The 15692-nt window shown below is 36.9% G+C and overlaps 1 protein-coding gene across 1 annotated transcript in view; it reads right to left on the reverse strand.

Moving 5' to 3' along the window:
- The window catches only part of tou (bromodomain adjacent to zinc finger domain 2B toutatis), a 914913-nt gene that overhangs the window by 230959 nt on the left and 668262 nt on the right, over positions 1-15692 (reverse strand). The window contains 1 exon segment of the mRNA XM_090388865.1: positions 8117-8420. Within this exon segment, the coding sequence (XP_090244991.1) occupies positions 8117-8420 (304 nt within the window).

A 15692-nucleotide genomic window follows, 5' to 3' on the forward strand; every position in this document is an offset into this window, starting at 1 on the left:
GTGTTCTACATCTGCCAAACGGATCGCCCTTTTATGTTCTGAGAGACGTTTCTCGAGTCGACGTCCGTTCTCTCCAAAGTAGCATCTCACATCTCACACATAGGTGGGTCATCCGCCCTCAGCAAATAGGAATATGTTAGATGACAATGATGTACAGAATGCTCCAGTGGCTATCTGGACGGCTTGATGGTGGACTGGATCTAAACACCAAGGTACACCATTTCTAGCAGAACCATAAATCTGAGACCCATAATTGAGTTTGGAATGGACAAGGGCTCGGATGAGACAAAGAAGGGTACGATTTGCACCACATGAAGTTGATGAAAGGCCAAGAAGGATCTTAAGCACTTTAAAACACACCTTGTCATAAGCTGACGACTATATTGTAGAAATGTCAGCTTCTTGTCGAAAATAAGTCCAAGGAAAATGACTTCTGCTACATCTGGGATGTTGTTTTGCCCAAGCCTTAAAAATCTGGTCAGGATGAAGATTATTTTTGCGACAAAAGTGTACACAAACAGTCTTCTGTATGAAAATCTGAACCCATTAGCCAAAGACCAAGATGTAAGGTGATCGATGGTTTTCTGCAATTGCCTTTCAATGACCCTCATATTGCACGAATGACAAAATATAATAAAATTGTCAACATAGGGGCATTATTCACCATGGGTGAAAGTTGTTCTATGATAGCTTATTTTGATCCTCTTCCTCCTCCCTCTTCCTGAGAAAACACCCGAGAGCGGGTGAATCCTAAAAGGACTTGAAATTTGCAATTCGAAAGAAATTTTTAATAAAAAGAGGGAGGTTGCCACTGAGACCAAAGTCACAGAGGTCTTGTAATATGCTAAATAGCAAGGCTGTGTCATACACTTTTTCATTACCAAAGAAAACTGCTACCAGATGCTTGGATTTAATGAAAACATCACCACCCAGGCACATTTCAAGGCGGATTAAATTAACCAAAGCAGATCTATTTCTTCGGAAGCCACACTGTGTCTTGGAAAGCAGCCCACTATTTCTACATACCATATAACACGATACCATATTCTGCACAAATAGCTTGTCAGAGTGATAGGACTATAGTTACTTGGATTTCTAGGATCCTTTCCTGGTTTTGGGAAAGCAAGAACGATAGCCTTTCGCCAGGAATCTGGAAATTGTTTGTTAAGAGATATTAGCATTAGCATTAGTAGAGGCATTTGATGCAAGAAAGCAAGCTTATGCAGCATCAGCCAAAAAAAAAAAAGTAACATAAATAAATAAAAATAACCACTTCCACTTCACCCCTCTGTTCGTTCGAAATACCTGTCCAGCTGAGCCTTAAACTTATTTAGGCTATCAACTTCCACGACAAGGGATGGAAGTCTGTTCCACCCACCAACCACCCGCTGGCTAAAGGCAAATTTCCGCACATCTATCCTACATCTGTCTTTCCTCAATTTGAATTTATGCCCTCTCAGGTGATTTTTCTGAGCTAGAGGAAGAATCCCATCAGCATTGAGCATGCTCAAACCATTCAAGGCTTTGTACACCTCTATCAGATCACCCCGCTGGTGCCTAGTTTCCAGACACTGTAATTTGCAAAACTTAAGCCTTTCTTCGTAAGAGAACCCCTTTGTCCCATTCACCAATCTAGTTGCCCTTCTCTGTACTCGTTCCAGCAGCTCTACATCCTTCCTGAAATGAGGCCTCCAGGCCTGTATACAGTACTCTAGGTGTGGCCTGACCATTGCCTTATACAAGGGAATAATCACCTCCTTATCCCTGCTAGAAAAATTCCTATATATCATTGACAATACACCATGAGCTACTCTTGCAGCTCGTCTGCACTGCTCAGAGAACTTCATATCTGCCTGCACCACCACCCCCAGGTCCCTTTCATTCTCTACCACTGTCAGTGTAGTACCACAGAGTTGATACGTTGCTCTGGGGTTGCTGTTTCCCATATGTAGTACTTTACATTTGTCAATGTTAAACTTCATTTGCCACCTCGAAGCCCATCTGCTCAACCTTTCCAAATCCTGTTGCAGCAGCATAGTGTCAGTAGTGTCCTTGACAACCCTGCCAACCTTCGTATCGTCTGCAAACTTGGACATTAAGCCTGATATACCATCATCAATATCATTTATACATACAGAAAACAATAAAGGCCCCAATACTGAACCCTGAGGGACTCCACTAATAACATTAGTCCACGATGAGCAGTGTCCATTGATTACCACTCTCTGTCTTCTCCCCCTCAACCACCCCTTTATCCATAGCAGCAACTTGCCTCCAATGCCACACTGCTCCAATTTGTGCAGCAGTCTTCCATGTGCAACAGTATCAAAAGCCTTTCTAAGATCCAAGTATATAATATCAAAGTTATTCCCTGCATCCAGTTCTTTTGTGACTGCATCATAGTATCCAATCAAATTGGTCAGGCAAGACTTCCCCTTAACAAAACCATGCTGTGTCCTAGCTATAACTGAAGTCTTGTCTAGATGATCCTGCAGTGCTTCTTTCACCAGTGCCTCCATTAATTTTCGGGGAACAGAAGTTAAACTCACAGGTCTATAATTACTTGTGTCAGCCTTTGATCCCCCTTTGTGAATTGGGGTCACATTTGCACATCTCCAGTCAATGGGTACCTCCCCTGAGTCCAAGGAAGCTCTCATAATTATGGCTAAGGGTTTGCTTACCTCCTTTGCTGCCTCCTTTAATATAACTGGATAGATCCCATCCACCCCAGGTGCCTTTCTTGTGTTTATCTTCAACAATTTCTCCTCCACTTTGCTCTCAGTTATTACAAGATTCTCTAGCTTACTGCCACAGTTGAATACACCTCTGGCATTCCTCTCGCTGAATAACTCCTCATGTGTGAATGTCGATGCAAAATATTCATTTAGTTTGTTAGCTACCCGAGCAGGGTCATCAACAGTTGACCCATCGATCTCAAGTGGACCAATCTGATTCATCCCCTTCCTTCTAGAGTTTACATAAGTAAAGAACTCTTTGCTGTTTTTCTTCGCATCCCTTGCCAAGGATCTCTCGTAATCTGCCTTCGCCTGCCTAACCTCCTTTGTAACTTGGTTACAGATCAACTTGTATCTATCATAGGCGTCCGTGTCACGTGTTAATTTGTATGTATCCCATGCATTTTTCTTCTCTGCCATATGCCTCATTAGTTCATCTGACAACCATTTAGGCCTAAACCTTGAACAATATTTCTTAGTTGGTATGTAAAGCCTAGTAGCTTCCACGATAAGTTCTTTGAATGCTTCCCATTTTGAATTTGCTGTTGGCAATATCATCAGTTGATCCCACTGTATAGAATTTAAATACTGATTCTGTTAAACAAAATTAAAACGTAATCCTAAGATTGTGGTGAGAGGTGTTTAAGCATTTCATAGTGGATGTCATCTGGCCCCACAGCACTTGCATGCAGGAGAATGAGTGCTGCATTTAACTCTTCTGTGAAAAGGGCTTGTAATATGGTTTGAGCTCTTTTGAATAGAAGTCTAGTAGGTTTTTCCCACTTTTCTTTTTCAGGGCCAAAAACTCTGGGGGGGAATGTTATTGCCGAGATTTTTGCAAATGTTTCCCCTAGAGTATTTGCAACTGCAGATCGATCTGCATTTGAACATCCATTGTGTTTGAGGATCACTGAAGGGCATGGTGGATATTTTCCCTTCATTTTTCAGATCTTATCCCAGACTACTTTTGAGCTAGCAGCCTGAGTTACGGACGACGTAAAATGGATCCGAGATTACCTTTGGCTCGGACGTCGTACATAACATGCTTTTGAACATGCATGTTTAAATGATATTAAATTTTCAGTTGTGGAATATCGGCAAAATATCCCCACAGGCTTTGTTTTGTGCTTTTTTTTTTTTTTTGCTGCTGTGCATTCTGAATTCCACCAAGGTTTCAGAAATAGTGGGAACCGGCTGGATATTTTTGGGATTGCAATTAAGCTGCATGGACAATCATTTCTGTGACATACATGACTGCTTCATTGATGGGATCCTGACTGACTGCAGTGATGTCAAGATTTGCCAGATGTTGAAAGGCATTCCAGTCAACCTGATCAATCTTCCACTGCGGTAAACTAAATGGCAGAACCGGTCTACCACTAGTTAGGGTGGTTATCACTGGGAAGTGATCACTTCCATATGGGTTTTCCTCCACCTCCCAAGTAAGTGAAGGAAGGAGAGAAGGGGAGCAGATAGAAAGATCAATGGTAGAGAACATAGGGGTAGGCATGTGGAAGAAGGTGTTTGTTCCCACATTTAGAAAGGAGAGGTCAGTGTCAGTGAGCATATGCTCATGACTCATCCCCTTCCACTGATGTTAGCACTACCACACAGCGTGTAATATCCATTAAAATCCCCAAGAATTAAGTAAAGAAATAAGCAAGTACATGACAAGATCATCAAGGTCTTTCTGGTGGGGATGTCAATCCCAGGTGGCAAATAAACAGAGCAGACAGTTAATAAGAACCTCACTTTAAAGTAAATTGCTACAGCCTCAATGCTAGTTGTAAGCTGAAAAGGGATCTGGTTGCCCATGCAGATTGCAACTCCTCCATGAGCAGGACCATCCACAATTCTATTATAGTAATGTTATGTATGATGGGGTCATCATTTGCCTTTAAATAAGCCTCATGTACACAAAAGCAAGCTGGTTTGTGCTTTTGCAGGAGTGCCTTGATGTCATCTGTATTTTGCTTCAATCCACGGCAGCAATTTAGTCGGTTTGGTGGGTCCATCAGGTGGCTTCTGAGGTGCCGACGGCTTAATTTTGTCAGTCTTCGATCTATCTTTTTTGGGGAAGTATGGATGCTGTCCTGTATCCATTTCTTCCTCCGCAAAGAGTTCCAAGACTGATTCGCATGTACCTCCTTGGTTTCAACATCTAATTTTTCTTGCCCTGACATGGGAGGTTCAGTTTATTGTAATGTTAATTTAATGGTAGTTCTGGAGCACCGGGAGGTACCGATATTGGAGTGGCAGCTGATTGCAATTTTTGGATGGGATTTTGTGAACTCAATAAATAGCGAGCAATGGGGTTGAATGAGTCCCTTGGGGAAACAGTCATTCAGTTTGGGTCCCGATGGTACTCTTAACAGAAAATTTCTGGGCATATGAGAGCTTACCACTATTTATAGGTTGGATGCATTTCTGGCCTCCTGATAGGAAATGTTAAGCTCTGTTTTTAGCTTTTGAATCTTTTCCGTCCTTACACCACTAGCATGCTCAAGAGTATGCAGGGTGTTTTCCTTGGCAGTTAGTAAAATTTGGCCTGGGAGCTAGACATTCCTTGCTCTAGTGATTTTTGGCACCACATTAAGCACAGGCAGGGTTATCACAACAAGCTGTTTGTGAGTGACCATAGTTTTGACATTAAAAACACCTCAGTGGGTTTGGTATGTACATTCTCACTCGGCAGTATAGATAGTCTGCCTTGATGGCACTCGGAAGCCATGGCATGTTGAATATTAGGATGAGAACTCGGGTAGGGACAAGATTCCCATCCTTTCACATGGATATTCACTTGACAGCTGTCACTCCTTGTTCTTTCAATTCAGAGCAGATCTCTTCTTCAGAAACGTGAAGATCCCACTCTGATATGACACCATGTGACGAGTTCAGAGTTTTGTGGAGGGTTACAATGATAGGTATTCCCCCTATCGATGTGGCTTCCAAGATTTTTTTTTCAGCATGCTTTGTATTTGATGCTTCAACTAAAATATCTCCAGAATGCAGCCGTTTTAGGGATTTTGGTAATCCTGCCATCAATTCTAATCCTTTCTGGATAAAGAAGGGTGATGTTTTCCCGATTGACTGCTCTTGGGTGGAATGGAGAATAGGGAAAAGCAGTGTCACAGATGGTGTTTTATCCTCAGTTCTGGCTCTTTTAACAGTCATTCTAATCTGATAAATTAGGTAGAGGCCTTGTTGGGGCTCCAGAAGAAATAGAGGGATTTAAATTACTCATATGAGTAAGATAAAAAATTTTGAGATGTCCTAAGTACTTCACCCACACCGGAGCCCTATGAGGAGATGCCCACTTGAACTAGCAGGTACTGTGTACATGAATGGGATGCCAAGTTCGATTAGGAGCAAAATACCCAAGTTTCCAATAAATCTTGATCCCATCCCAGAACCAAAGGGAGGGAAAATTATTGGAAAGCAGTTGACCATAGCAGTAAGAACCACCCACCAATTGATCCCAGTTGGGCCGGTACGGGACTTCCCATCTTGTTGAAGCAGGGGACAGTGGTGTATTAAGACTGAGCCCCTCAACCACCAGGTTCCTAGTTTCCAATGATGTAACCCTGAAACCAAGGTATGGCATTAGATCCCAATGATGCTAATCTGGAAGGCCAGCGGCATCACTGGGAGGTCCCCTCACCATGAACAGGTGCCCATGTCGAGGGGGGGGGGGAATGGATAATTTGAAGAAATTCAAGGCAGGTTTAGATAAATTGTTAGATGTAATATACAGATGAGGCAGTATTTTATTTTATTTTATGATGGATAAGGTTGTTTCCTTACATTATTTGCCACTACTAATACTAAAATAACTGATCTGTTCTTTGAAATAGATCCTCATCCTACTCAGTGGTTTTAAAAAAAATTCCAACCCATATATATTTTTGAAAATTCTTTTAGGTTTTTTCACTTATACCATTAATATACTACACCACGACAAGTGACAGCGTATATTAAAGTACAAAAATATATGTGTGTAATGAAATGAAGTTTTCTTTTCTTATTATCACTGTCTCTTTTTGGCTATAAGGCTGAATTAATGCTGAATGTATTTATGGGAGAATCTGTCAATGTATTTGCCCGGGAATCTGTTGTTCCTCAAGGTTTTTTATACATTCTAGCTCTGGAAGGTAACAATTTTCATATACCTGGCGTTCTGCTGGGCACATTAGTGTTTCAATTAACCCTTTCTTAATATTTATTAGCTGGTCTGAATTAATATTCGTATATATGCCCAAATCTGATTTTTTTCCAATATAAGTGTATGCACCCCATTCTATTCACAGGTTTGAGGCCAATTGCATCCAAAACCAACAGCTTGTTTCCCACTAACTCCAATTTTAAACTAAATATAACCCAGACATTTTTTTTTTTTATTATTATTACTGTTGTGTAACTGCGCAAATAATTCACCTTCTCTTGATAGAAATAAACCATGAAGGTTATGGCTTGTTTAAAAGCATGATTTAGGAAGAAAACCATGATTACATGGTTTTCTTCCTAATTATTTAGGATAATGATTAAAATTTAATCATTATCCTAAATAATTAAAATCTAACCATTCAGTTAAATATTGAGTATTTAACTGTCTCAAAGCAGTTAAATAACAGTGAGAGTGTGACAGTGTCAGGACAACCTTATATATAAATAACAAAGGGGTATTCCATATTACATGGTGTGTATCCAACAATCTTGCAAGCCATTATAAAAGCACATTTTTAAGAGAGAAATATGGCACCTACCTAACTTCCTAATAAATTGTACTCCCCTACCCCAACAACATCAGAGTTCAAGGATGCTGTCATAAAAGAAAGCAAAAATAATCTGGATAGATAGGCACCAATGAATGCAATAATCAAATGAAATCATAATACCATGTAATTATATATTAAGATATTTAATGAGAAACATCTATAAACTGAATCCAGACTAGTCTGTTCCAGTCAACACTGAACATCAACAACTACAAGTTTGCTTTTGGTTAGGCCTGATGATGAGAGAATTTTCTCGAAACAGCATTATGAATTTTTATTATGGAAAGTATTGAGGTATCTCTCAATAAGTTTTTTTATATGTAATCGCATGACAAAAAAGTGTATAAATTTCCTTATTAATTTTTAAGATGGTTAACTACATAATGTTCTTGTTCCAATCTATTAATTTGTAACAGTCAAAACAAACCATAACATCCATAGTCATATGTTTCTCACACTAATAGTAAAATTTTATATTTCTACATATAACTTTTATCAGACCTTCAGGAATTGAAGTCTCTCTCTATAATCAGCCTGCATGTGAAGTGAAACTGCAAAACATGAAAGTAAGACCACAAGAGATATAATTTCTTAAAATGTACACACCTCTCCATCTGACACATGGCCTGTACCCTGAGTATCATCACTTTCATTACCACTATCATTGCCACCTTCTTCATTATCCTCAAATTCATCCTTTTCCTTTGTTCCTTTGCTAGTATCTTCTTTGTCTAATGTTTCATTCAATTTTGGAACGGTTAAATCTTCATTTGTACCATTTTGCATACTGGAATCTTGAATTTTCAAGTTCTCAGTCAATGAATTATTCTGAATTGAAATTTCTTCTTTATGTTCACCTGCTACATTGTGCTTAACATTCCTGCATCTCTTCTGTTGAACAATGCGCAACCTATAAATAAAATTACATATAATTTTTCAATTTTCACTAAATATCATATCTTATTCTTGAAAATATGGCTGGTTTACATAGAAAGAATTTAGATACACCCCTCCTTGAATTAATGTAAGCTTTTTTTTTTTTTAATTTGTATTTGCCAAATCATTATTTAACAGCAACGCAAATAATACACTGAAAACAATGCTGTGCCAATATTTTTACACTGAGTGGGTTTTCTGCTCTATAACAATATCTGGTTAATTCTGTTTTATTTATTGCATGCATCCTTAAACAGTATAAATCACACAAATTTCTACCTTTTCAAGGTGTAATACAAGTTACATGGAATCTTTAATACGGTTTATACTATACTAAATAAATGAATTACTAATATATGTGTACTCATAATCATAATTAAAATTTTATTTAAGCTTTAACAGTGTACAGTAAGGTAACATTTCTTAACTTGGATTTTCCAAGTTAAGAAATGTGACCTGTTAATATTAAAATTTAAGTGCAATTTACTTACTTATTTTTTTTATTATTATTATTTATTTTATATATTTATTTTTTCCGATTCAAGGTTTAAATTTTAAGCAACACTGATAAGTATGGAAGGTCTAAATTTAATAAATATTAAGTGCTTGTCTAAGGAATTAATTAATTTTTTTTACAATGGGCACTGTTAAAAATTAGATTTAAACCATTTAACATTAGACTTTTACTTGCGTTTTTACAAAATCATTAAACTAACACAAGCTATTCAAGGAATGCATTACTCACATTAGTCAAAACAGAGGTGTATAATTAGACAATTAAAACACTGAATTAATTGATATAATAGATCTCATACTCAGTAATATTACCTTTCAAACAAATAACTATTATTCCATAGTAATAAAATATTTTTCACTATGAATGTGGAAAATATTTCATTAGATGATTAAGTGCATTAAAAAAAATTTAGAATAAGTTGAGAGTTGACAATAAAGAAAATACTGTTAATGTTAGATATCAATATTTGTATGATGTTTCAAAGAATGAACAATGTTACTTAGTTTAAAACTGATCACAAGTGGAAAGTACTTAGTTCCTGCATGTTAGGAAGCTCTGAACTAAGGGGCAAAAATTTCAGCCCAAAGTGAACAAGTTGTAATAAAAAAAATCTCAGCGACTGATGACATATCTTGAAATTTTGGTGAGGGTCAACTTGTCACAATGTTTGGTAACTCATCTAATGCAAGAATCAGTCATTGGTGTGCACTGAATAGAAAGTTCTTTTTTTATGTTTCATTGCACTTTAAAATGAGGCGTCTCCGCAGCCAGGTGGGAAGGAGAAGCAGTGCATAGCACATGCTTCTTGATTAGACTGGGATTCGAGCCCATGACCACCAAATACGGAGAATGCAAAAATGTCAGGGAATGACCACCGCATATCCCCAGAGCAATATGGCCTTAGTTGCTAATGCTCCTAAAAACCAAATAACAAACAAATAAACTTTAAAATGAGTGATTTTACTGGACGGAAAATGTTCATCAAATACTGTTCTGTTTCAAATGGAAAAAAAAAAAAAAAAAAGTACAACACGAGCCCATTAAATGTTAAAAGCAGCTTTTGATTTTTTGAAATGTTAAAAGCAGCACAATTTGATTTTTGAAGTTGATGAAACTGGTGTTTTAGTAAATTAGATAATGAATTAGAGAAAATAGTCTTTCTTATAGGATATGTTTCAACAAGTTCTGTGCCTAGCACATCAGGATCTTCATCAACATGCTGCCCATTCTTCCATCATGACTGTTGACAAGTCGTGAGTATGGATATGATGGACACAAAAGCCAGTCATCTGAATAGAGAGGATCTTGAATAGAATGTATGTGAAGACCATGTTTATCATATTTTTTGACTGAGGACATTCTTTGTTATGAATTGTTCTGCATGGTCAAACAGTAAACTTGAAATACAAACAAAACAGTTCTATCAAAATTGTGTAATGATATGTAATGATGTGTAATGAAATTGGCCAGAAAAGTTGGCTTCAGGGAATTATCATAACGATGCCTCTAGGCTTTTTATTCAAGAATTTCTTGAGAAGCATTCCATCACTGTGGTCCCTTATCTGACATACTCACTGCATTTAGTTCCCTGTGATCCATCAAGTTAAAGCCCTTCCCCCCCCCCCCCCCCCCCCGAAAAGAAACATTTGCAATGACTGATGAAATTATTCAAAATGGATCAAAGAAACTATTAGCAATTCCAAAAGAAGCTTAGTAAGACCCTAAGAAGTTGCAGAAGGATTGGAATAATGTACAATGTCAAGGAGAATTAGCGCCAGTGCAAGCATTTGCGGCACCTGAGGCAAAACCTTCTAATAGCATCTAATACAGAAAAGCATCTGCACTCTGCAGAACCATTAAAAGAAAGCACTTAACAAAATCGTTTATTAATAATTTCCAAATTTAGACATATTTTCAATAATTTTAGTTGTAAAACTTTAACAAGACGAGTGAGTAAAAACACAGAATTTATAGAAGATAATTATAATAAATGAAAGATGTTATAATACACAGGTATATAAATTTATCAAATTAATAAAGACAGTATTATTCATTATTACAAAAGACGGAAATTTAAAAATAATAAACAATAACACAAAGGAGTTTACTGAAATATGGGTTAGTGCAAATGCATCATTTTATAGTAATAAACTAGACATATTGATCATCTACAAAATTTTAATTATATCTCATACTGTGAATACCTTCACAATGAGTTGCCATGGTATCGCACCATCTCGAATAAGTAACGCTTCACCAATGGAGAAGACTATTGTTACATATTCTTGGTGGATAGCAACCAACCAGCAGCACCGTTTCAAGGACATTTGGCCTCTCTTCAGTGGGTGGGCAGGTACCCTGTTTATTATTATTATGTTATTATTTGGTTTTTAGGAGCATTTGCAACTAAGGCCATATTGCTCCAGGATATGCGGTGGTCATTCCTTGACCTTTCCACATCCTCCGTGACCCTGGGTTTTCCAAGCCCATACTCACCAGATGTGACTCTCTGAGGCTGTATACGAGAGAGAGATGACTGATAGTATCCACCAAGAATAAGTAACAATAGTCTTCTCCATTGGTGAAGCGTTACTTATTTGAGATGCTATCCTGATTGGCAGCACCCTTGCCTGATATGTATAGAGGCAAGGGGTGCTGTCAGCAGTTAATTTATAGGTGAGGGATTAAGACCATTAGCCAATGGAATAGTTCCAAGTTTCCTACCCTCGATCCGGTGGTTCTTGTGTAGTGGAAGCCTGGGGGGGGGGGGGGGGGGACCTTTGCTCTCATACTCCGAACATTAGGATTGGTGTGCAGGCTGCTTTTGGGGGTCTGAAGGGGGGGGGGGGGGTGTCGGTGAACCACTCCTCTGGATATCTGGACTATTTTCTGCCTCTCAACAGCATAATCTGATGATAGATATCAGTAAGTTGCCTGAAAGGTCACCTTAAATGCATAGTGGTTTAGGTGATTAGCTTACTATTAAATTCATGTGGTATATGAGTGGTATTAATTATAGCAATATTCTTAATGGAAAACAATCATGTAACGTCCTCCGTAACTATATTTCTTTCTTAAAAACAGTAAACCCTCGATTTAATGATCCCCGATATAACGGACCAGACAAAAAATAATACAGTAATGTACATATTTAATCTCAACCATATTATTTTTTTAGGTTATACAAAACTTCAGCATTATTATTAATTAAAAATTAGTAATTACCTATTTCCATTATTATTTTGATAATTACCTACTTTTATTTTTGTAATCAAATTCAAGAAATTGTTTTTTTTTCTTTCTGAAAACTTGTTCAAATAGCTGTTTTTCCCAGATTACAGATAAGAGCAGGTGGTGACTTACGAGCTGAACATGACTCGGAAAAATAAACTGCAGGTCTACTGACTTGCTTTGTTTCAGTCTCAGTCTACCTCAAGCTATCGTGCAGTCAGTTGTATGCAGAGTGTTTCTGTGATTTCAGAATTGTGACTTTATTTTTTTAATACTTTTGCAATCATTAAAATTTAAAATGGCATCATGTAATAGAGGAGTTAAAAGAAAGCATATGAACTTAAATGTGGCACAGTAATTAGAGCTAATTGAGAAATTTATAGTGTAAAAAAAAAAAAAAAATCTGTTTCTGATATCCATAAATCAAAGGACATATTGCAACATTTTATATTTACAACAGAATATTACATATTCTATATTATAATTTAATATTGTACAGTACTGTATTAAAGCTTTTTTTTTTTTTTTACATTCAGAATAAAAAATGCCCCCCCATTACATTTGATTTAACGGACACCCCTTCTCCCCTAGTAGTCCGTTAAATAGAGGGTTTACTGTAATTGTTCCTAAATGCAAGAGGGCGAGGTGTGAATGTTTATTGTAATTAAATTTTAAGCTTTCGTATCTACACTTTTGATTGAATAATCAACACCTACACTCAGCATTACAAGGGTGATTACCAGAATTTTATGGTCTGACTAACATTACACCAGCATGTATTTCCTCACTCAGCATCATTAAGGGATTATGAATTACTGTACCTATTGCTGTGGTATATTTGTTAGTTAGTTAGTTATTTGGTTTTCAGGAGCATTAGCAACTAAGGCCATATTGCTCCGGGATATGCGGTGGTCATTCCCTGACCTTTCCACATCCTCCGTATTTGGTGGTGACTGGCTCGAACCCCGGTCTAATCAAGAAGCGTGTGCTACGCACTGCTGCTCCTTCCCACCTGGCTACAGACGCGCCTGGTATATTTGTATAATTGTAGATTGTGAAAACCTAACAGTACAATAAATAAGAAAAGATATTGTGTATCTGGTGGAGACAGAGAGAGAGAGAGAGAAAGTAGAAATATGACATCGATTGATAAAGGTAAAACATTTTATTAATGGTGCGGTGCTGTGGCAAGTGCCTCACTTGTGTGTCCCTAGTGCCAGGCCTGAGGAGGATGTTCAAGGAAATCTGTCCAAATATTGAGTAAACTTCATTGTTTCCCAAATATCAGTTTAGTTCCTGAACTTTTTGATCACACCTTGTATCTCAGAAAATGAACAGAAAAAATGTGGTTAATTTCTGTGAAAGGAAATTTTTCAGGCATCACACTCAAGATTAGCTGAACAGAAATTCTATTAATTTTATATTATTTTGAAGAATTCTATAGTGATTCTCCAAAATTTATATAAAATTTGAAGGTTGCTTCACACAATTTGTCGATTCATCTATGTAGTGTCTTGGCACTTTTCTAGTGTTAGGTTTTTATAGTATACCTCAGCTTCATTTCCATACTAGAGACATACTAGAAATACCTGACTAGAAATGTACAAGAAGTATAGCTAAATGTACTAATAATTTAATGTAAATAGTTTTAATAGATGCAAAATAGCTTTGAATAGTGGAGAATGAGACCTCAGGTGTTCAATTCGAGTTTACAAAAGTTGTTGAAACCAGAAGTAAAAAAAAAAAAAAAAAAAAATTGTGATGCATAAACAGATGTAGAGGATATTGGGACTTCAAATATAAAGTATTGATTTGATTATTTGTGCCTTTTTTTTTTTTTTTTTTCTTTTATTTTGATTTGATTTTTAACAATATTTTTACTCAGGTGTTGTCCAATAGCCAAAATAAAAATATTAATTTAAAGCATTTATAAAGAAAGTTATAATTTTTGCAAAATTTTGTTCAAAAAAAAAAAAAAAAAAAATCCACAGATCCCATTACTGGAAATTCATTACCAAATGATCTTCAATAAATTTAATGTGATAAGGATTAAAAAAACATCTCCTCACACAGCAAAATCCAAACATGGAATAGGTAAACCACTGAACAGAGGTGGAACATTCTGCCAACTATCCTCAGTGGAATCAATACATTAACAGTCAAACTTGGTTTTATGAGACTCCATATGTTTCAGAAAATTATTTATTAGAACTTTTTAAGTGATAAAACTTTAAAAAGGATAAGAATTGGTAAATATGACTTCCAAACAGGAAACAGTTGATAAGAATCGAAGTTAATCAAACGAACGTTTGATTAACTTCGATTCTTATCAGGGTACTCCAGGGTAGTGGTGTGATAAAAACCACTACCCTGGAGTAAAAACTGAAAGTATAAAATCAAGCTTAAGTGCTTGCCAAGAAGTCAGTTCTAACCATACATATAGTGTTTTGTGATATCTGTCTTCTAATGTCACATACAACTCTTTGCTGGATGTTAGCAGAGTGTACAGTCATCAGTATATAATATTGGCCAACAGTGCCAGATACCTGGTTTAATGTTCAATGGCACATGGGTAAGTAAAGCCATATTGTGCCAAGATTTGAAGAGGTCAATGTACAGAGGAGCTGCTATAGTCTCACAGTGAACCACTAATGAATGAAGAGCTCATGAGTTGCATCACAACCCCAAACAGAAAACTGATGATTATCATGAGTATCCAGACGAGATTTTAGTTTAGTGTGAATGTACTTAAGAAACAAAGAATGAGGAATAATGGAAAGTCACAGGCAAGGTCATAGGTCACTGTATGGCACATGTTGTAAAAGTGCTATTTAGAAGTTTCTCTTTGCCACAAATCTGGCTGGTGTGTGTGTGTGCGTGTGACATGGTTTTCCAGTGATAGTGTTTACTTGTGAGCTCATAAACAGTAACAAACTGGTGATAATGAGATGGATGATGTCCACAATTGCAGAAAGCTATGATCTACAGCATGGCTGAAATTGCTTGCAGTGACCAAAATGAAAATGTTGTTTTGAGAAGAAATGGTTGTCTCTTTATAAACAGTTGTAAACTTGTGATTATGAGATGGATAGTGCCTTCTGCCAGAGGAAGATTTTATAGAATCATCTATTCAAAGAGGGATAATCTGAGATGGTTAAAGTCAAGGCCACTTTAGTATAACCATCTAAAATGGAAAGCATTCAAGGAATTATTCATAGCTTTTATACCAAAAAGGAAATACTCTTCAAGGTACAGGCTTAAATGGATATCACAAAAACTGATATAACTAGTAGCAGAGAAGAAATGTGCATGGGATGTACATAAATTATCAGGCAACACAGAAACCTATGATAGGTATAAAGTAGCCCCAAAGTCAGGTAAACAAAGGCAGATTACGAGATATTTTTGGCAAAGGATGCAAAGAAAAATAGCAAAGACTTCTTTACTTATGTAAACACCAGAAGGGGATGAAACAAATTAATCCAGCCGTATCGATGG

Source organism: Mastigoproctus giganteus, chromosome 14, assembly GCF_048544385.1.
Source record: "Mastigoproctus giganteus isolate SK-2022 chromosome 14, ASM4854438v1, whole genome shotgun sequence".
Classification (NCBI taxonomy): Eukaryota; Metazoa; Arthropoda; class Arachnida; order Uropygi; family Thelyphonidae; genus Mastigoproctus; species Mastigoproctus giganteus.